This window comes from Tachypleus tridentatus, chromosome 8 (assembly GCF_004210375.1).
Source record: "Tachypleus tridentatus isolate NWPU-2018 chromosome 8, ASM421037v1, whole genome shotgun sequence".
Lineage (NCBI taxonomy): Eukaryota > Metazoa > Arthropoda > Merostomata > Xiphosura > Limulidae > Tachypleus > Tachypleus tridentatus.
The window spans coordinates 95,422,386-95,445,637 of record NC_134832.1 but is presented as its reverse complement, the minus strand read 5'-3'; the positions used below and the strand labels follow the sequence as shown (position 1 = coordinate 95,445,637).

Below are 23,252 nucleotides of genomic sequence, written 5' to 3'. Positions count from 1 at the left end.
CTATTGTGCATAAGTTACATTATATACTGGAATGAAATGCTCTCCTATCTTAACCCTTGTAATTAGTGTTAGCTAGAATTTACCTTCTCTGTTAAATGTTAAAATGGCCTTTTATCCTGATCCATGTTATCACTATCAGTCATATTCACTCTCTGTTATGAGGTAAAATGTCATTTTATCTTAATCCTTCCTGGCAATTGTATTCAAAACACACTGTCTAACTTGAGTTAAAGTTTACTTATTAGTTTTTGTTATTGATTTCAGTCAGAATTCACTTCCCATACTGAACTAAGATATTAAGTTCACTTCTGTATCAAGGTAAAATGTTTCTAAATCTTGATTCTTGTTTGATGATAGTGAGGGTATGAAACTGTACTAGAATATGTGATTTATTCTGAATTTTGTACATTTAGCTAATTAGTTTGTTGTATATTTCATCAACTTAGTTTCATACATTAGTTTACTTATGTTCAAAAGTCATTATATTTAGTTACTTCCAACATCTTGAAAGTACTAGTTCTGATTTTAATCCTAATAAATAAGATGAGCTTGAATGTGCTAAAATCTGAATGTTGAATTTGAGAAATTCATCTCAAACTTGTTTTCACAAAATAACTTACTACTGGAAGTTGTCAGTAATGTTATTTATTTTAGTAAATGGACATTTAATTATCTTGAAAAAGATACTTTTAACATATGAGACCCAAAACTATACATAATATGTTACACATTTAATTGATTTGTTTTTTGTTATTTTAAACAGCATAAAAGAGTATATAAATATCACATATTTGTTGACCGTGTTGAAAGAATAATTAGATCAACTAAAGGTCAAGTGGATTTCACAAAATCCAGAAGCTTGAGCAGTTTTGAATAGTTGATTGCCCTTCTTCAGGAACAAAAAGGTTAAAGAATATGGAGTAATAGACTCAAAGAGAAATACACAGTATATATATGTGGAAGAGTCATATTTCAGGATGACCATGAAAACTCACCAGTTTTAATTGAAGAGTGATATGTTGTTAGGTGATGTAAATGCCAAAACCATGCTTGGTTCATATGTATATCTAGATCTTCATTTGTACACTGAAACTTTGTATATTGAATAATTCATTATATTATTACTATGAGGAAGCATTTCTAGCTTTTGTAATGTAGTATTTCATACTGTAAACATTTCTTAACTTATCATTTATATTGCAAAGACACTTTATTTGAAAATGGTATCATCCAGTATTTGATACTGTACAATATTAAAATTAAAAATTGACATAAATGAAAGAAACATAGTGTACTGTTACCATAACTCTATTCATGGCTTCATTGGGAGAAGGAATGTGGAGTTAGTTGTGTGGAGGGTTGACAGGATCCTTCAGTGTTGAGTTAATTGTGTGGAGGGTTGACAGGATCCTTCAGTGTTGAGTTAATTGTGTGGAGGGTTGACAGGATCCTTCAGTGTTGAGTTAATTGTGTGGAGGGTTGACAGGATCCTTCAGTGTTGAGTTAATTGTGTGGAGGGTTGACAGGATCCTTCAGTGTTGAGTTAATTGTGTGGAGGGTTGACAGGATCCTTCAGTGTTGAGTTAATTGTGTGGAGGGTTGACAGGATCCTTCAGTGTTGAGTTAATTGTGTGGAGGGTTGACAGGATCCTTCAGCGTAGAGTTAGTTGTGTGGAGGGTTGACAGGATCCATCAGCGTAGAGTTAGTTGTGTGGAGGGTTGACAGGATCCTTCAGCGTAGAGTTAGTTGTGTGGAGGGTTGACAGGATCCTTCAGTGTAGAGTTAGTTGTGTGGAGGGCTGACAGGATCCTTCAGCATAGAGTTAATTGTGTGGAGGGCTGACAGGATCCTTCAGTGTAGAGTTAATGTGTGGGAGGCGTTGACAGGATCCTTCAGTGTAGAGTTAATTGTGTGGAGGGTTGACAGGATTCTTCAGTGTAGAGTTAGTTGTGTGGAGGGTTGACAGGATCCTTCAGTGTAGAGTTAGTTGTGTGGAGGGTTGACAGGATCCTTCAGTGTAGAGTTAGTTGTGTGGAGGGTTGACAGGATCCTTCAGTGTAGAGTTAGTTGTGTGGAGGGTTGACAGGATCCTTCAGTGTAGAGTTAGTTGTGTGGAGGGTTGACAGGATCCTTCAGCGTAGAGTTAGTTGTGTGGAGGGTTGACAGGATCCTTCAGCGTAGAGTTAGTTGTGTGGAGGGTTGACAGGATCCTTCAGCGTAGAGTTAGTTGTGTGGAGGGTTGACAAGATCCTTCAGCGTAGAGTTAGTTGTGTGGAGGGTTGACAAGATCCTTCAGCGTAGAGTTAGTTGTGTGGAGGGTTGACAGGATTCTTCAGCGTAGAGTTAGTTGTGTGGAGGGTTGACAGGATTTTTCAGTGTAGAGTTAGTTGTGTGGAGGGTTGACAAGATTCTTCAGTGTAGAGTTAGTTGTGGGGAGGGTTGGTAGGATCTATCTAGGAAAACAGTCCAGATTGAGGCTCTTATTTCTCCACTGGTGATGAGGAACATTGTTTTCAGAAGAAGGAATGAAGTTTTGTCTTCATTTATTTCACAGACACCTACTGTAAAGAATCCTGCTCAGTACATAGTTCCTGACAACGGAGATAAATATTAACAAACAATATATGAACATCTTAATGCACAACACTTAATAGTCTATATCATATTATAATTTTATTCTTATTAATATTGTATTGGGGTCAATAAATGTATTTATTTCTATGTATTTGTATATTATTTTACTTTTTATTTAGCTTTCTGTGTAAAATGGAAAAATTCCAAATTTTGTTATACCAAAACTTCATTTTTCAAACATATGCATGCTGAGGTACTACTGTATATGAAAATGAAAAAAAAAGTAGTTTGGGAGCTTTTTTTTTATAAATGTGCAAAATATCAACATTCCCACAATCAATATTGAAACCATTTAACATTACATTATTTAGAGTTATTATCCTGAATGATTCCCTAATTTCTTTGTCTCTTTTTGAAGTGAAATCAGTGTGTATATTTAATATATATAAAAAACAAGCAGTAAAAAGTTGTTTTTAAAAGCATAAATGTTTGATTTTAGAGACCAAAATTAAAACAAAACTGAATGAGGAATTAGTTTAAAACATAATTATTTTTTTATTTTTATGGATTAAAAACTGTAAAGCAATAGAATAGAATAAAACACAGATTAAATCTTGCAGGTATATAGAATACTAATAGTAACTTGGAAAGAAATGGGAGGCTTGGAAGTGAAACAAGTTATTTTTAGAGCTCTTTTAGAAAGGTACAGAGGTAAACAATTCAAGGATGTAGAATAATGCAGTTTGGTTTTACAGTATTCATATTTGTTTTCTGGAAAGCTTCCTTAATTCTTCTGTATTGTTTTGGTATATAATGAATGTGTACAGCTGTGAGTTTAATGACATGGAAGGAATGGACAAGCATTTCAAAGTCTTTAACCACAGGAAGCTCTCTGGTATATTATAGATTGTTAAAATTTTCTTGTGTAGTTGTGCTGGTATGGAAGGTGAATTTTTGACACTAAAATAGATCCACATAATTTCTAGTGGTACATACTATGGGACTTGTTATTTTGGACTGTTTTTGGTTGTCATGATCAACATGCTGGTTATTATATTGCAAAAATTTTCAGGATTTGCAAATCTTGATATTTCAAAAGTAATTTTCATATATTGAAGAGTTAAAGTTGACCTTTGTATGAATAAAGTAAGAATTTGAAGTTTCGTTTTTCTTGAAAGAAACAACAGGAGCATCAGGAAAAATTGATTTTAATTAGTCAAAAAGATGAATGAGGTCAGTGCATCTTTTCAGGATCCAGGGTGGGGTTTTACAAAATGCATTTTTTTGGATGATTGTTTTATGGCATCATTGCACAAAATATTTTGACTCTATTTATTTTATAATAGTGTTGTGTTTATAACCTCTTATATTCAGTTTTTTTTTCAAAGAATCCAAGTGACTTCCATAGCTACTATCTATAAAGCAGATTTTCTTGAGTCTGAGAGCTTGACTGAATTAAATAGTGTTTAGTTTGTGGAGGGCAACAACTTTTATAGAGCATGTATTGTGATATGCCAGTCAACTTCTGATACAGATCATGCTAGTTACAGAATTATATCCAGAAAACTTAAAGCTGATTAAGAAACATAGTAGTATTGAGTGAATTTAATAGAATTATGGGAATAATTAGAATGTCTATAAAGGGGTAGTAGGAAATATTTTTTTCTTAGCTATATGAAAAAACAAGCTATTAGTGTTGTAGCATTTTTACATTCTTTGCTTGTCTGTATAACTTTTAAATAATCTATTTCCAAGTCATCTATAAAATTATTACCGTGTTGGCATTTTGGTACTTATAACCGTGCCTTTTAACTGGATAAGGAAGTCATGTTTACTTTTAGACCATTAAGAGTATGAAGGAATCCACAAAAATCTGGGATAGTCTGTGTGTCAGGTTTTAACAGAGTATAATCAAGAGCTTTCATGCCTTTGTTGTGTTGTATTTGTGTAGAAAAAAAAGATATGTTAAAGGAAGATGGGATTCACTTTTAATGTTACAATCAAATTAAAAAAGGATGTGTTTTTACTGTGACATGACAGATGTGTGAGGGATTTCTTTATTGTGGTTGTTGACACAGACAGGTAAAGAAGTTTTCAACAGACATACCACAGCTAGAACTAATAGATTTGTGTATATTTCACAACATATAAAAATGACCTAGAGTATGGTATGTTGGTAAGAGAATCTGTAAAATTTGGCAGCTTTTATGTTGTTTATCTGCATTTTTTTTTTTAATATTTAATCAGTGGTTTTATCATATTAGGAGTTAGGATCCACATTTACCATTTTATAGTAAGTATCATAGAGTTGTCTTTAAGCTTCATTGATAGAGTGAATTTTGCAAAGTGTGACAGTTGTATGACATTTGTCAAAAGTTTTAATATCAATGTCATATTGTTTCATTTTTCAGTGAAATCAGAGTGACACATTCACTGCAGGAAAGATTATTATTAGCTTTGAAATAAAATCTTGATGAAAAGTTTTCCAAAAGAAAGCCACATTTACAAAACTTTATATTGTGTGTTTATACTGTTTTATATTTCTATCTTGGGTTATGATTAATACTGACACAACTCTGTGATATTCATTATAAAATGGTAAATGTGAAAAGAAATACATATATATGTATATATATATATATGTATGTATTTTTTTAACATTTACTATACTGTTCCATATTTTGTTGCCTAAAGCCAGGGATTCCCAACCGGTGGGTCGTGACTCCCTGGGGTGCCGCGAAGCCTTGGCAGGGGAGTCGCGTAGCCTTGTTAGAAGTAGCTTGGGATAACATTAATTTTATTTCATCAATTACATTTTCATGCTCTTACATTTTTTTTGTTTCGGTGCAAAGCAAAACGTGTGCTACGTTAGTTCAATGTCATTAGGTGATATTATGGGTGTATGTATGCATGCCTGTGTGAATGTGTATGTGTGTACTAGTGATTAGCGAGTATGTGAGTGCACGCCCAACTACGTATGCTTGTGTGTCTGTTTAGCTGTGATTAAGTGTGTGTGTGTGTGTGCTCACTGTCGACAAATGAGTCACATGTCTGTTGCTGATTGGTGGATGACAAATTGCTCGACTGGCCACGCTCCCTTCCCTCCCAATACTTACCCCATCATTACTCTACCTGCACCCCCCACAAGTAGTCAGTGTAAGATCTACAGTTGCCAAGGCGTTCATTATTCAACATTTTTATTTTATTTTAACAAGGAGATAAGTAAGCAGTAGAGGTGAGTTGTGTCCATGGCTAAACGGCGCCGATACTCAGAATGCTACCTCAACATTGGCTTCACCACTGTGCTCGCCAACGATGGCATCGAGAAACCACAGTGCGTTTTGTGCCATTCTGTCCTGAGTGCAGAGTCAATGAAACCACCAAAACTCAAGCGTCATCTCGAGACGAAACATCCAGAACATGCAAAGAAGGGTTTGGATTTCTTCAAACGGCATGAATGGTGTCTTAAAAGCCAAAGAATCGATAGAAGTGGGTCGTTTCAGCAGCAGAGTGCAGTCGTAGTGGAAGCTTCATATGAGATTGCATTTGAAATTGCTAAACAAAAAAAGCCTCAAACAATTGGAGAAACACTTCTTAAACCCTGCATGATGAAAGCAGTAAATCTTATTCTTGGAGAAGCCAGTGCAAAGAAGATGCAGCAAGTATCCCTGTCAAATAATACTATACAGAGGCGCATTTCTAAAATGTCTATGGATGTGAAGGAACAGGTTTTGACTGAAATCAAGGGTTCCCCTTTGTTCTCCTATCAGCTCCACGAGTCAACAAATGTAAGTTCATGTTCTCAGTTGCTTGTCTTCGTGAGATACATTAATTCAAGTGACATCAAAGACGAATTCTTATTCTGCAGTGCACTTGAAACCACAACAAGAGCTGATGATGTCATGGAAAAAGTTTCAACTTTTTTTCAAGACGAAGATCTTCAATGGGAAAACGTGGGTGGGGTTTGTACGGATGGGGCACCGGCTGTGCTGGGACCGAAATCAGGATTCCAGTCGAGAGTGAAGAAGCTAGCACCTCAAACAAAGGGCATCCACTGCATGATTCACCGATATGCTCTTGCCAGTAAGACTCTCCCTGCCTCTCTGCAGGAAGTGCTTGAATCTGTAATCAAAATTGTAAATTATGTGAAGACTCAAGCACTCAACACTCGCCTATTCAAAGAACTATGCAAAGACATGAATGCTGACCACGAAGTCCTTCTCTTCTACACAGCAGTACGTTGGTTGTCGAAAGGAAACGTTATTAATCGTGTCTTTGAAATGAAAGATGAAATAAAGCTATTCCTGGAGACTCAAGAAAGGAAAGATCTTGTAGCTCACTTCAAGATGAAGCATGGAATAAAAGGGTTATGCATCTAGCCGACATTTTGACCAGCTGAGCAAGCTCAATTTGAAGCTTCAAGGAAGGGAAACACATGTTCTCCTTTTCAAGATAGTCTTCGGCCTTTGTTTCCAAACTGCAGAACTGGCATCAGAAAACCAATCTTGGAAACATTGCTATGTTTGAAAAACTTTGTGGAGTGACGGATGAGTCTCAGATCCAACTGGATCAGTTCCTCAAGGATGAGATTACCGAACATCTTCAGTCTCTAGAAAAGGAAGTCGAGTGTTACTTCCCTGAGCTATCACAGGAACAGGAGGCCCTGGTAATGAACCCATTTTGTACTGAACTTGATATATCCAGCATCCCAGATGAATTTCTGGATCTAAGGAACGACTTTTCAGCTCGTGATCTCTTCAAGGTGAAATCCGTGACTCAGTTCTAGTGCACTATGTATCAGTCATACTCCAAAGTCAGCATGATAGATTTATGTGTCCTTGTTCCATTTGCTTCTACCTACTTGTGTGAGGCAGGATTTTCCACTCTTGTCAATATAAAAACAAAGAATAGGAACAGATTGGATGTTGGAGATGACATGAGACTGGCTCTAACAAATGCTCGGCCACAAATTTCAAAGCTTGCTGCTGAAATGCAACATCAGGCATCTCACTAGCTGGGTTGGATAGCTGTTCAAACCTATGTTAATATTATTTTAAGAAATATATGTTCTTTTTGTGAATTCAGGTTGTACCAATGTGATTTAATTTGCTAATAAATAATTACAGAATTTTTAAATATTTTTTTTAGATGTTTCTTTCCCTCTCCTTCACAGAAAACAAAAGAAAAATTAAGCTGCTGATAGTAAGCCCTAAATAGGGGGTTACATGGGTGTCAAACGTTTTGGTAAGGGGTCGTGAGTGCCAAAAGGTTGGGAACCCCTGCAAGGCTTAAGCTAAGTACACACAGTTGACATGTGTTATGTAATAAAGTACCCCTCTTCAATCAGAATTGGCCAGATTTCTTGCCCACACTTTGGCAAAAACTTCTTGCACAAATGATATATACTTTTTTTTATACTTACTGACCAATACTGATACAGGATGTGGTACCATACATCCTCTCACAAATATAACTATTGTCATTCAGTGCTGCACTCGATATGATAAGGAAGATTTTCGCAGCCTTTTACTCCACATAATTATGGAGGCTCTCTAAAGCTTCTTCTGCTGAGTTTCCACTCTTTTGAGGCACTTTTCTGATCCATTAAGGAGTTGGGGGGGATATCCTTTCCTTCCTTCTCTCCACATTACCAGGATTGTTTTCCTTTGGTTCTATTCTCTTCACATATGACTTTGCTGTTGGGAACTTCTGACATGTATAGCAACATAGGTTTTGTGATACAGTTCCTTTATCTCTGTTAAGGATAACATTGATTTAGTATTAAGAAATAAACAATGTTGCTTTATATTTGTTTAAATTATATTGTAAAATAAATTAAACCTTAATAAGGCTCAGTTAGTTTTCTCTTTAAATACAAAAATAAACAACTGGTATGAAAATATTTATTACTTTTTTTTACTGTTTATAAACTCACATACATTGTAATAATATACTTATTTCTTTGAACCACTGTGCTTTACTAGTATTAATAGTTTTTAATTTAATGATGTAACTTTGTTTTATTTTTTCCTCAGATTCTCTTGAGTGTAAAAGAGCAGTAAAATGGATTTGTGACTTCATTGTTAATCAGTGTTCAAAACCAGCCAAAGCACATTCTAAAGACTTGCATTCTGCCATAGTAGCAGCTTACCAGTGTGTCACAACCTGGTTGACAGAACACCCAGATCTACTACAGGACAAGGAGACAATTCATACTGTTATGGAAGTTGTGGAGCTTGGCATATCTGGAACAAAATCTCAGGTGTGAAGATAGTTCTGTGTCTTTTCTGAAATATTTCTGCTGTTTCATGCCAATTATAGTTTCTGATATGGTAATATTAGGTTGTGTCTTGTCATGGGACATTATAGTTTGACTAAACTTACAGGTTGTGTCAATGAGAGACAGAGTTGCTAAAGTTTAAAGATTGTGACAGTAGAAAAGTAAGTAGTATTGTGAGAGGGCTTTTTTTTAACATTAATTCAGCAATTTTTTTGTACACTTAATACATACTTACTGTATACTCAATACAGTTTTAAGCATATTTTAAACTATCTTCATTTAATGAAGAAAAGTTAATGATCAATTTTTGGGGCACGTCATCATATTATGGAAAAAATTCCATTTAAAACCCTTGTATTTCAGACATTATACTTTCTAACTGACTGCTCATTTAAAAATCTGATTTTGAATACTTCATTTGTTGACAGGAGGTATATGGAATAAATTCCATTTAAAACTTCTTTATAATTTTCATTACTTTTATTCTTTTGTATTATTTTTCAGACATTATACTTTCTATTTATCAAGATGACTGCTCATTTAAAAAAAAATGTTACTGATTTTGAATTGTAATTTAAGGCAATGGTCAGTTTATATTAGTTTCAAACTCTCTATCCTGAGTCATTTTCTTGTTAACCTGTCAGAGATGACCTATCTTCAGCATGTGAATAACCATATGATGTAGTGGTAGTACACTCTGAGAAAATTAGTTGTGTCTGAATTTGAATATCATTCATGATAATTGATTCATTATTGTAGTGACTGTTAATCATCTGGGGAATACAACAGTGTACTGTACCTCCTGAAACAGTAATATAGTGTTTCTTAATGAGGAGAAACCCACTTGAAATGTTTTCTACTTTATTTTAATATAAATGTTAATACCCATATCAGCCATCTTGAGATACAGTGGTATAGTGTTTTAACATTTTTGTGTTGTTCATCTTTGAGTAAAATGTTGTCTTTCTTTTTTTTTTTACACATTGTTAACTGCTTTCCTTTGATATATTTGAGCCATACTTAATCATATACTCTGCATATTATTTCCTAGTAATTCCATACATGAAGTGGATTATTTAACATACACAATGGATTCAGTGAATGAAAAAAAAAACCACATCTGTAATGTCTACTTCACAGATCTAAACAATATAGCTGTTATGTTTTAGTTTTCTTGGAAATGAAAATAGATGTAAATTCATCACCTGTATGAAATATTGAAGGAAAGTATTAATATATTCAATAAAATTCTTCTCAAATGATTTGATAATTCAAATTAGTTGAAATTAATTATGAGGTGAAATTAGGCTAAAACATTTAAAATAATTATTTTCATCAGAAAGTTTCTTTTTGCTTTGGATAGTCTGTTTCTCTTTTAAAAACTGTATTTATTAAGAAGTTTTAGTAATAATGTTAAACTTAGGCCATTAACTAGCTTTTTTATATGAATAAATGTATAATCAGAATCATTCATATCCAGAGGGAAAACATCTATCTTATAGCAGTGATTTTGTTAGAGATAATAGTGACTTTTAGATATGAAGTCTTCTTAAGTATAAAAAAAATACAGAATTTAGGAACATACAAATAGTTTCTTGTATAAAATACTATATGATTAATAAATTGTAACTTTTAAAAATAATGTACTTAACCCAAGTGTTGACAATAGTCAATAGTTCACTCTGCAGTTCTGCCAAACAAATACTTTACTTAATTCTTTGTCATTCTACCACTCCAGTTGTGAAATACTCTTTTAAAAATTTAAAAATTATTTTATAGTAAAACTAATAGGCTGGTTTTAAAGGATACTCAGGTGTTCCAATACATCATTTTTTATTTTTTGCTCAGATTCTCACAAGTACGTTTTATAGTCTGATGTTACTCTTGTTGTTATAAGTATAATAGTCGTTGATTTTTTTTTTTCTGATATGTATTCATTATAAATCATTCCACTTTATACACTGATTCACAGGAACACCCTTTGGTTTCAAATGATACTCCTTTTATTTTAACTATTAAAACATTGTAAGGATCGAAATACTTGTATTAATAAAACTAAGACAGAATGTGCCAAATGTTGCTGAACATTTTAAATGTGTGTTAATGTCTGTTAAACCGATGGAAGATGAGTGTCATGAAATTTAAGTGTTTCTATGTGAAACAGAATCAATATTAAGTTTAAATGTTTATGACTTGTTGCAAACCTTCAAACATATAACATTCATGTGCACCACCTTACAAGTAACTAATGTATAAAACCTGTCCAGATAAAACATAATCTCTAACCCACTAAATATTGATAAACATAATAGTTGAATGAAAAGAAGAGTTTTTGTTGTTGTTCATATTCTTCTACAGAGATGTACATTAATTTTCCAGCCTAAAGCCTCAGATATACCCCAATTTAAAGGAGATAAAGAGTTAAAGCCAGCTTCTATGAGAGTCAAAGATGCTGCAGAAGCTGTTCTAGCCTGTATGTTGGATCATGTGGTAAGAAACAAATAGGTTAAGTTGAAAAACGTGGGTAAGTAAATAAGCATTAGTAAATATGTTTTTTAGTCAAAATAATTTGTGAATTTTTCAAACTTTCTCTGAAGTTAAAACTATATCTCAGTTTTGCTCACTTTCTCTAACCAATTTATTCATTAATGTTAATAAAATGTTAATGTTAATATACAGTTCTCCTCACTGTACATGTAGTGTTTGTAGCTATATGAATACCCACAGTTTGTCCTAATATCAAACTCAATTTTGAAATTTCGATATGTATCTCTGTAACTGTGTGCTTTGAAACACTTTTAAAATGAGTTTAGTAATTTACATTTTCAAGAAATACCTAACACTAACCTACATATTCTGAGTGAGTTATATTATTTCAGCAGTAATAATGGGAAATGTAGGTGAACACATAATTCTCAAAGCCCAAGGACACATGTTTGATGTGGAATGTTTTGTACTTCATCCCAGTTACAGCAGCAGTAAGGTTGAAGGCAGTCATCCAAAGTGTTGAAAATGTGTAAGAGCAATGGTTCTTAACCTTGTTGGAGATACTGAACCCCAGAAGTTTCATACTTGCATTCACTGAACCCTTCGTATTGGAAAAATAAAATATGATTTTTTCAAATTCAAAACATAAATAGATATTTTATTAGTGCACAAAATGAACCATGCATTAGTTGCATACAATATCACTGTGTTCAAAGAACAAAACCAACAAAACATGAATTTCACACAAAAACATAACTCAATGAATATTTACTGCAAATCAATGTGACTTTTGCTGTTGCTTTTCAGAGACAAGCTCAGAAATGCGAGGCTTCACCTTGGCAAGTGCCACTCTCATATCATTTGTGCAACAAAGTCTGTTCCATTCTTCATTTTTATGTCTACCATCCTTGAAAAGGATTGCTTGCAAAGATACGTTGTAACAAAGGGTATGAGTATCTCAAGGACTTTCTTAGCAATATGAGGGTATGATACAATTTGGTGACACCAAAATGTTGAGAGCGTTGTTGTTCTGAAAAGTTGCTGTTGAACCTGGCTGTGCTGAAGTTCAATGATTTCGTCGAGGTATTCATCATTGACATCTGCTGTCGCAACACTAAACGTGAATGACTGTCTCACCCATGCTAGATATAACTCTTTGGTGGGGAAGTATCCATCGAAAGACTTTGCGAGTTCATCTAAGTGCATGGCAATTGCTTTCTTCAGTTCCCGGGTACAGAAATGTCTCCAACTTCAGACACATCTTCGATCTTACTTACACAGTTGTCCAGCAGGGGAAAGTTTGCAAAGTTATCATTCTCTATTCATCGTTTCCATAACAGTAGCTTTTTGAAAAGCCTTCAAGTTTTCTTCCGTTTCGATGATGTTGACTCCACTGCCTTATATCCATTGATTGAGATGATTAAGAGCATTGAAGATATCGGCCATGTACGCCAAAATGAAAATAAACTCAGATTTTTCAAAGCAATCTGTATGACAATGTTGGTGCTCTCGCAAAAACAGGGCAAATTCCACACGCATGGCAAAAACATGATTCAGCACCTTTTCCTGGGATAACCACCAAACGTTAGAATGGTACAGAAGTACCTCAAATTCAGAGTCCATTTCATTACACAGTTCTTTGAAGATGTGGTGCTTCATGGCACTATTAAGTTCACACATTCCACTACAATTTTTAATACTTCTGTCAGTTTTGAAGGCAATGTTTTTGTTGCCAACTCATGCCTGTGCAGAACACGGTGCATTACAATGATGTGTGGTGCATCGGCTATCACCAGTGCACCAAAACCAGAGTTTTGTCCCAGCATAACTGAGGCTCTGTCTGAACAAACTGCAGAAATCATATCCCATAAAAGATAGTTGTCTCTGAAGAAGTTATCCACAAGTTTCTTCACATTGGCTGCCTTAGTCTTTATTATAAGAGGCTTACAAAATAAAAAATCTTTTATCTCGTTGTTCTTCACATACCACATGAATACAACAAGCTGGCTTAGATTGGAAACATCGGTGGTCTCATCGAGTTCAAGGCTGAATTATGCTGGGCTTGAAATCAAATCTGCAACTACTTGAGTCAAGATGTCATTGCTAATGTCATCTATTCTGCTGCTGATAGTGTCATTTGAAAGAGGAATTTGGGATAACTTATTTTCAGCAGCTTTTTCCAGCATGATATTTGGGATTTTAAATGCAGTTGGCTTTACGAGTGCTTCACCAATGGTGTGTGGTTTGCACTGCTTTGCAATCAAGTACACAAACCTCGTACAATGCTGTGAGGGTTTGTCAATGGGTACAAAGCCGAGAACAGGCAAAGTAGCCTTTTCATCGAACCTTACCTTGAATTCAGCAAGCATTGTGTTCTTGTATTTCCCATCTCCATGCAGCTTTAGGGAGTATTGTCTTAGTTTTGCCAGTGCTAGAATAGAATTGCTCAACTTGGCATTGCAAATCATGCATTGAGGACGCTGACTCCCATCATGTTCCATTATACACGTGAATCCATATTGTACGTATTCGTCCGACCATTTTCTGTTTTTGCTTGACATAGTTAGTATGAAGGGATTGAAAGATTAGGAAAAATCACAAATGATGCACGATTACTACAGTCACAAGTCGACTGCTAAGAGCACGAAGTTCCCTGCAGCACAGATATTAAGGCCAAGTGATGTGACATGATCAGCTGCAGTCAATGATGGCCAAGTGGAGCATGACGTCACGAATCATACGAGTGGGGTGAATGGAACAGACACACACACACAGTGTGTGTGACTTGACCTCCACCGAATCCCTGAGACTGACTCACCAAACCCCTGGGGTTCGATTGAACCCAGGTTAAGAACCACTATGTTAGAGAAAGGGTACCACCAACACTTAATTAAATGTTTTTCTGACCCCACCACCCTGATCTGTTTGCTGAAGTTAAGTGACTTCAGAATATAGTGCAAATTAATTTTACTTTTAGTTTCTTTTAATTAATCAAGTTCATTAAATAATGAAATTCTATCGTGAAAGGTGAGATTCCATGAATCCCAGCTCTAAAGCACTAGGCTTGCCAAGTTATTATATTTTTTCATTTGCTTTAATATATGGGAGGCTACTTGCCCTGTTTTTATTAGCTTATGTTAATGGGAGAATGCTTGAATGGGCTTTGAACACATCATTAAAAATATTGGCCATATGTATTCATATGTTTTTAAGATGATGTCTCCATAAATATTTACAGTAAACTTTATACATATTTTGTTTTTTTTTATCTTAAGTGGAGAGCTTAATTGTTGCATTATGCTCAGGGCATTTTAAAACAGTAAACATAAACTTGTACCATTATAATTGCCAACAAATCACCACAATAAGCGCAGTTAGTCTAATTCAAGAGTATATCTAACTGGTAAAAATAAATCCTGGAACATGCAATACTATTTTACTGGTAACTTATTTGCTTCTAATTTGTGTTAGTGTAGCTTTTTAACAGAATTGCAATGTTTATGTGGCAGTTGTCAGACTAAACTCTCGTGTATGTCAATATGCCCAATCATGCTGGTATTACTACTTATGTCTGTTTATATATGTGAGCACACTAGTATTATATCTAGGTGGAAACAGGACAATGATGAATATATTCTGTGACCATTTTTCTGCATCTATTTCATAAAATAAGTAAGAACATTCGATGTTTAGAAATACTCAATGATTTATTGTATAAGGTACAGTTAAAAATCACATTATTAAAAATTCAACACATTTTGATGAAAAACATTCCATCATCTTCATGATACCAGAAGAAACTCAAGAAATTACATTTTTTAGTTTTATACCAGCAAATGTATATTTATAATTTGCATATTATACAGCATCATCTACAGAACAGATTTCCAAAATTTACTTTTATGGCACCAATTTCTAGATCTTTATTAAATACAATTTTATGTTTAATAATTTCAAGAGGTTGTCTTGTGTTTAACTCATTTTTAAATTAAAGTGGAACTTGTTTTCAACAGAAAAATGAATGTTTTTAAACATCCAACATTCCATCATGCAGTGCCATTATTAGCTGTGCCTCTTAGATATTTACAAAAAGAAATTTGACAGCCATTTAACATGTAATGGACTCAAGATTGAAAATAATGTGATGGTATCAAATATTGTGATGTTGTACATATATCAGTATTCATATGAATGACAAATCCCTTTAGGCAGACTGATTCTTCAGAGGGCTACACATTTAATCTTCATTGCATATATATGACAATTTTGCCTTTAGCAGACTTTTGACTTTTTCTTTTCTCTGTCACACACAACTTATTTTCACTGCAAATGTATTATTATTATATAGAGACTATTTGTGTACTTCCTTTGGAGCACAGTTATAGGTGTTTCATGTGTAAAATATGAACAAAAAGTTTCCCATGCCAATATTTCAATATATTTTATGAAGTTAGGTTAATTAAAGTTTATAAACACAATGTTTACAGTGGTGTTTGTGTGTTCTAGCTTTTGTCAACATTACCTTACACTTTTTTGGTAAACTAAAGACAAAGTGTTGCCCAGTGGATCCACCATTCATTCCCATTACTACCAAAACAAAATCATGTTTCAATCCTTGGATGTATTGCAAGGGTGACATTCAAACACAACTACAAGAGTAGCCTAAAATTATGATGCAATCTTTTGGTAAATGTCACACTTGTATCTCAGAACTTGTATGGGTATTTAAACTTTTATTGATCAGAAGAAAGCAACCTTTCGACCTTCCTAAGTCATCTTCTTAACCTGAAGATAACCTAGGAAGGTTGAAACATGGTTCTCTTCTTATCAATAAAAGTGTTAATACCCATACCAGCTGTTCTGAGATACATTTTTATTTCAAGTGGGTTTCTCATCATCAAGAAATGTTGCACTATTGTAAGTTTTGTCAAAGTACAGGTGGTCATACTGTATCCAGTAGTAATAGTTGAATCAAGACATTTCTCCCAGGACTGAAGTAATGTCTGATAAGGGTATAGATTTGGCTCTTCAAGAATATTCTGTGCAAAAAGATCATGGCAATGCTTTATTTTTGGTAGTACTACTGCCAATAAAGCATGTTTTTCTATAATATATGTATGAACTGTTCTCCCCAAGAATTTTCTACTACAGTATCAGGACATAGTATTCTTCCACCCTATTTATTTCACTACCTGCATCCCATGTTTAATCACACTGTTACTGCATGTAAAACAATTATTTTGCCTGAATTAAAGGACATAATTGGTTAAGAGATACACTGCCAAGAACAACATTGCCTGGTTACTAAGAATAAAGTGCTAAATCACGTGTTTATCTGCTTCAGGTTAAAGTATTAGTTTACATGCTAATTGTACAGTAGTGTTTCTGTGAGCCATGGAAACTGAAGCCAGTGACATGAAGGTGACTTTACTGACTATGTACCCATGGACTTCTATGGATTTATTTTGCTTAAATTGGTTTCTGAAAGCTGATGTCTACATTTAATTAAAGATTTACAGAAAGTGAAGCCAAGAAACTTACTAGGCTGGGTACAATTGATGAGTTCCAATGTCATAATGGGGTTTGTAATATCATTTTCATAAAATGAAAATGTCAGGAACATATTAGGTTTTGCAAGCAGAAACTGTGGGAATGTTTCAGGAACATCTTACAGGTTACATTTCTTCTGGAACATATGATAGATTAGGTATTGTTAGGAACATCTCATAGATTAGGGGTCATAATGGGGTTTGTAATATTTTCTTAAAAAGCATTAAAGGAATCTATCGATGGAGTAAAGGATATATTAAACTTCTTACTAAACTCAGTACACTAGCCATTTTTAATATGAAAAAAATATTGTTACAGTAATTTTTTATTCATTAAAATATGAATATAGTAAAAAATCATGGCATTTTCTAAGAAAACAAAAATTTTCATGAACATCCTGTAGAGGAAAACTATTGTCAATTAAAATTCTAAACAGTTACACAAAGTAATGCAAAGAAAGTTTGTACTGTAGGAAAAAGTTAATAAATTATAGTAAATATTAAGGATTTTTCTTTCAGGGAAATTTTCCTCCTCCATCTGGTGCTGAGAGCCTGTCATCACACCTGGATGAAGAATCTATTTTGCAGCTGAGTACCAGTTGGGAAGGACAGTTGACAAAAGAAGAAGCTATTCAACATTTCTCTTACTTTGTTGTAGAAAACTGCTATATTGTTGCTTTGTTGGAGCAACATCCTGAGAATGGTAGAGGTAAGTGTAATAATACTCTCAGTTGAGTGGTAGTCAGGTGCATTTTGGCAGTGTGTTCCTGATTGAAGTAACATACTGATAAAATATATTAATCAGAGAAATATCACTTTCAGTGATCCAGTAGCCTGTTCTAATTTTATTTTAATAATTTTGCTTCAGTAGGAGTGAAACATTCCCACAAGTGATAGGAGAAAGGTAGTTTTAGGAGTATGTCAGTATGTATATGATTTAAAGGTTTGAGCAACCATTCCTTTACAGTTAAAATTACAAACTTTGTAAAAATAATGAAGAAGTAAAAACAGGAGTATGCTAAAATAATGCATGTTTAACAGTATAGAGGTCATAACTGTTACTATAGTGTTTAATAACGGCAGTTAGGAATTGTTTCAGATATTTCATAAATAGTTGTTTTTCTAATCACTTTCTGCTGTGTGTTGATAATTGCAGTGTACTGAAGCATTCCTATATTTGAAGTTTTCAACAGTTGTTCTATTCTGTCAAAATGTTTTCCAAATATTTTGGTTTTGTCTGATGTGGTTTAACTGATCTTAAGTTTGATATGATCTGTATAAGGTTGACCACATTCACTGCAAACTGTGCAATAAAACAAATATTTTATTAAGCATGTAAATTCCAGTTTGATATGGGAATTGCCATTTTTGACATGTATGCAAGTTGTATTGTTTATGTGAGGAAAAAATGAAGTTTTAATAAATATATTTCCTCTACTATCCTAGAAATGTTTTGAGACCTTAACTGTGCATATCACAGTTTGAGAATAAATTGTTATGTCTGATAAAGAACACCACTGAGAAGGAGCAACACATCTCACAGGGTGTAGTGCTTTTTTAACATGTATCTCACTGTCCAATTCTAATCTCTTGTATAGGGTAAACTGGAACATCTTTAGATGAGAAAATAGCATTTTCACAGGAAGGAGAACTTACACACTTGAGGAAGAGCCCATTGCTAAGGGTAGACAGCTGTTGGAAAGAGAGGTTGGGTCTCAAAGAAGTCCTCTCTCTTGAATGTTGGACATTTTCTAATATTGTTATGGTGCTTGACCATATTCTTGTTACAGCCACAGGCTTGGGATGAAGAACTTAGGAATTAATCTTCCTTGAAGATTAATGTCAGTGTACAGAAGGTGTAGGTGACTGGAGACTATTTTGATGATGAGATTATACAAGATCAGTCAAGACAGATTTGAAGGTATTTTCTGAATAAAATATCCATCAACTAAGCTGCTTTGCCATGAGGCAGTACTTATTTTATCGTGATTGGAGGTATGCTGTCAGTTTGATCATGGACTATTCTTCAGCTAGTTAACAAGTTGTTAATAGTATTTCTTCATTCTGCAATCAAGGACAGGGATGTAATATTTTTGAAAATGTAGGAAATAATGAAAACACCTTCTAAACCCATACTGTAGTGTTTATAGTGTTTTGACTGGTGTACCATGGAATAAAGATTGTTCCTCACTCTTTATTATCCAGAAAGTGGAGAGCATTAGCTCACACAGAAATCTATCTGAGAGGTAGCATGGTACCTGTGTTGCTCTATTGTTATCAGCATGATAAAAAGAGGTAGTTGAAACTTGTATTGTCTCAGTTACATTATTGGCATTCTATTCAGGAACAGATATGTGACTACTAGTGCAGTTGAAGCTGCTAGTTAATTGTTATACAAGCAGTTTAGATTTAATACAGCATTAGATGCTAAGTGATTTGTTGGTTGAATATGATAATGTATTTGTGGGACCATATAGCAGATTAGGTTAAACAATTGTAGCTCAACACCACAAAGATACAGGCAGCACATGTCTAATAAACAAAGAGCTATGCAAGCTTATATGGAACACCAAAACTTTAAATAGTATTAAAATACAATGGATGTTAAAGGATAGATTTATACAGCTTTTATAATAGCCATGGCAATTTACAGTAGTAATTGTCAAAATTGAGGAGAGAATTGCAAGGTTTTGTGTTAATTTTAGACATGTGAATGTATAATATCTTTCCACTTCTTTAATCAGTGATGATGAGAAAACCCACTTGTAGAGAAAAATGCACATGTAAAAACAGCTGGTTTGGATTGAGAAAATTTTTATGTAGAAGAGCGAATAACTTTTTGACCTTCTTCGGTTTGTGAACATTGAAGGTCGAAACATTGTTTGCTCCTCTACATAAAAATTTTCTCAACCCAAACCAGCCATTTTTACATGTACAGTCATGTGAAAACATTAGGACACCCTATGAAAGTCTGTATATATATGTAACAATACTGATAGATTAAAATAATATAACTAAACAATTAAGCCTGAAGAAAAGACTTTTCAAGATCTTCTGTAAAATGTAATCCGACAAAAATGCATATTCTAACTGAGGAAATCGTTAGGACACCCCCACATTTATACCCACATAAAATGGCTCAACCCATACACAGGTGTATCACACCAGGTGCACGTAATTAGAAGATGGTTACTCAGCATTGTGAATGAGGCTTGCCCTATTGAAACCTTAGACATTTAGTTTAGTGTGCTCCTGACTGTTGAAGTGAGAGTGAGTACCATGGTGAGAGCAAAAGAGCTGTCTGAGGCCTTCAGAAAGAAAATTGTAGCAGCTTATGAGTCTGGTAAGGGATTTAAAAAGATCTCAAAAGAGTTTGAAATCAGCCATTCCACTGTCCGGAAAATAGTCAACAAGTGGAGGGCTTTCAAAGCAACTGCCAACATGCCTAGGTCTGGTCGTCCGAGCAAGTTCACCCCAAGAGTAGACCGCAAGATGCTAAAAGAGGTCTCCAAACACCCTAACATGTCATCACGGGACCTACAGCAGGCTCTGGCTACTGTTGATGTGAAAGTGCATGCCTCTACAATCAGAAAGAGACTGCACAAGTTTATCTTGTATGGGAGGTGTGCAAGGAGGAAACCTTTGCTCTCTAAGAGGAACATCAAGGCCAGACTGAAGTTTGCCAGAGAGAATGTAGACAAAGACCAGGACTTCTGGAATAATGCTCTTTGGACAGATGAGTCCAAAATTGAATTATTTGGACACCAAAACAAAGGACATATTTGGCATAAACCAAATACAGCATTCCAGGAAAAGAACCTCATACCAACTGTGAAGTATGGAGGTGGAAGTGTCATGGTTTGGGGCCACTTTGCTGCAGCAGGACCTGGACAGCTCACAATCATAGAATCCACCATGAATTCTACTGTGTATCAGAGGGTGCTTGAGGATCATGTGAGACCATCTGTAAGAAAATTTAAGCTGAAGCAGAACTGGACCCTGCAACACAACTTTGACCCAAAACATACCAATAAATCTACCAAGGACTGGCTGAAAATTAAGAAATGGAGAGTCCTGGAATGGCCGAGTCAAAGCCCAGATCTTAATCCTATTGAGATGCTGTGGGGTGACTTGAAATGGGCTGTACATGCAAGAAACCCCTCAAACATCTTACAGCAGAAAGAATTCTGCATGGAGGAGTGGGGCAAACTTTCTTCAAACTGATGTCAGAGACTGGTAATGGCTACAAGAAGCATCTCACTGCAGTTATTTCAGCCAAAGGGGGTAACACTAGCTATTAGGGGATAGGGTGTCCTAAATTTTTCCTCGGTTCAAATATGCATTTTTGTAGCATGACATTTACAGAAGATCTTGAAAAGGCTTTTCTTCAGTTTTGACTGTTTAGTTATATTCCTATAATCTCTCAGTATTGTTAAAATTGAGATTAAATATCTATATATCCAAAAATGTTACAAAAATGCACAGGCTTTCATAGGGTGTCCTGATCTTTTCACATGACTGTATATTTTTCCACTTTTGTGAACATATGAATGACTAAATGCACTGGAAAATATTTGCTTGGATCAGTACTTTAGACTTAACTTCTGGTTACTAACAGTTTGAATTATATAATGAAAGCAAGTGAAAGGCTTAAAATTAAAACTAGGAAGGGTGCATTTATCCATAAGCAGTTGACATTTATCAGTTATATTGTGAGCAGTGGAGTTTCTTAGGTCCATGTAAATGTCATAGCTATTAAAGACTGGCTTCAACCTGTCACCATCTGGTAGGTTTGCCCATTCATTTGTTTCACATCATATTATCAAAACTTTGCTACTAAATTTTCAAGATAGTCACACCAGTACTCTCACTAAAGCTGAAGTGCATTTTATATGGTACATAGAATGTCACAGAACATTTCAATTGAGGATATGCAGGCTTTAGTTAAAGACTCCAGATTTAGCATCAGTAGTCAGAAATGTTAATCTCACTGGTTAATGACTACCTGGCCACTTAATGAATATCCTGATTTTGGATGTAGTAGGGAAGGGGAATTAATATTAACTTCTGAACAAGCATATACAGGGATGAGATCTAAATATATATACATAGTAATTAGCATAACTAATTGACACTTGGATGTAGTGAGTCCATGCAGCAGTAATAAACAATTTGTTTCTGTCTGGACATGGATATATGATTGCTAGAATAACATAACTTTTAAATGAGAAATTGCTTATTCAGATACAAGTTTAGAAAGAGCCAATATTTAAACGATCAGTACATTTACATTTTACCATACAGATTCAGACTTGAAGAAAGTGTAGAATAGGTGTACTGAAAAACAAATTACCATACTTGCTTGTTTTCCAGCAGCAGGTGAAGATCATTCAGAGATGTTTTCCCTTTTTCGTGTTTCCTATGGAGCCAGAACAATCTTGCTCAAAACATGAATGCAATCACTGTTTCTTTAAAAGAAATTGCTCACTTTCAATTCACAAAATGAAAAACCTCTTAATACAGTTGATTAACAATACTTATATTATAGGTTACAATACTTGTAGTTATAAAAATGTGGAATGTTTTTTTTTATTTTTGTCTCCTACTTTTAATTATTTTTAAATTTACTTGAATTTATTGTTTTTGTTCTATTATTTGAGATATACAGATACAAACACATATCACAGGGAAAATGTTTAAACATAATATAATTTATATAATTCTAGAACAAGAGTAGTGTTTTTTTAACCAACACTAAGTATATATAATACAATTACTTTAATTGTATTTGTTCTCAGTGAGCTTTTGTATTTTTAACATGAAAACAATAAGAATGTTTTCCTTTAAATGATATATGATCATTCTTTTAAAATGATGCATAACATTTTTTCCAAATTAATTAAAATTAATTGAGCTATCTATAACAATATGCAACACAAGAAGTTCTTACTTACATAGTATTTATCTTTACACATGATGGTTGGATTTATGTGCCAAGCAAAGAATACTCACAGTTGAAGGCCTGAAACGAAGCTGTAATTGTGTTCTGTGTTTACTATAATGTGTTTTTCATTGTTTTAAAAATATTTTGGTAAGAGGTAAGTATTCAGCTGTCTAAGTGAACCATTTCATGGTATATAGATTTATATGGCTTTATGAGGCTATAAAGCTAAAATGGAATTATTGAAAACTTCAGTTTTGGTTAGTTGGTTATTTTTATGAGTTATAACTAATAGGTGAAACTGAACAAACGTAAATGAATCAAAAATAATAATGAGAAACCATGATGGTCATGTTTCATTTACTTCAGTAGTTGGAATAATTGGACATTTAATTTTGGTTAATTGATTATTCTTCTAAT

General features: G+C 34.1%; 1 protein-coding gene across 8 annotated transcripts in view; it reads left to right on the top strand.

Moving 5' to 3' along the window:
- LOC143222987 (ral GTPase-activating protein subunit beta) overlaps positions 1-23,252 on the top strand; it is a 152,004-nt gene that overhangs the window by 92,812 nt on the left and 35,940 nt on the right. For all 8 annotated transcript variants that reach the window (XM_076450310.1, XM_076450312.1, XM_076450305.1 and 5 more), the window contains 3 exons: positions 8,611-8,837; positions 11,235-11,345; positions 17,411-17,600. In XM_076450310.1, coding sequence (XP_076306425.1) covers positions 8,611-8,837; positions 11,235-11,345; positions 17,411-17,600 — 528 coding nt within the window. The remainder of the gene's footprint in view (positions 1-8,610; positions 8,838-11,234; positions 11,346-17,410; positions 17,601-23,252) is intronic.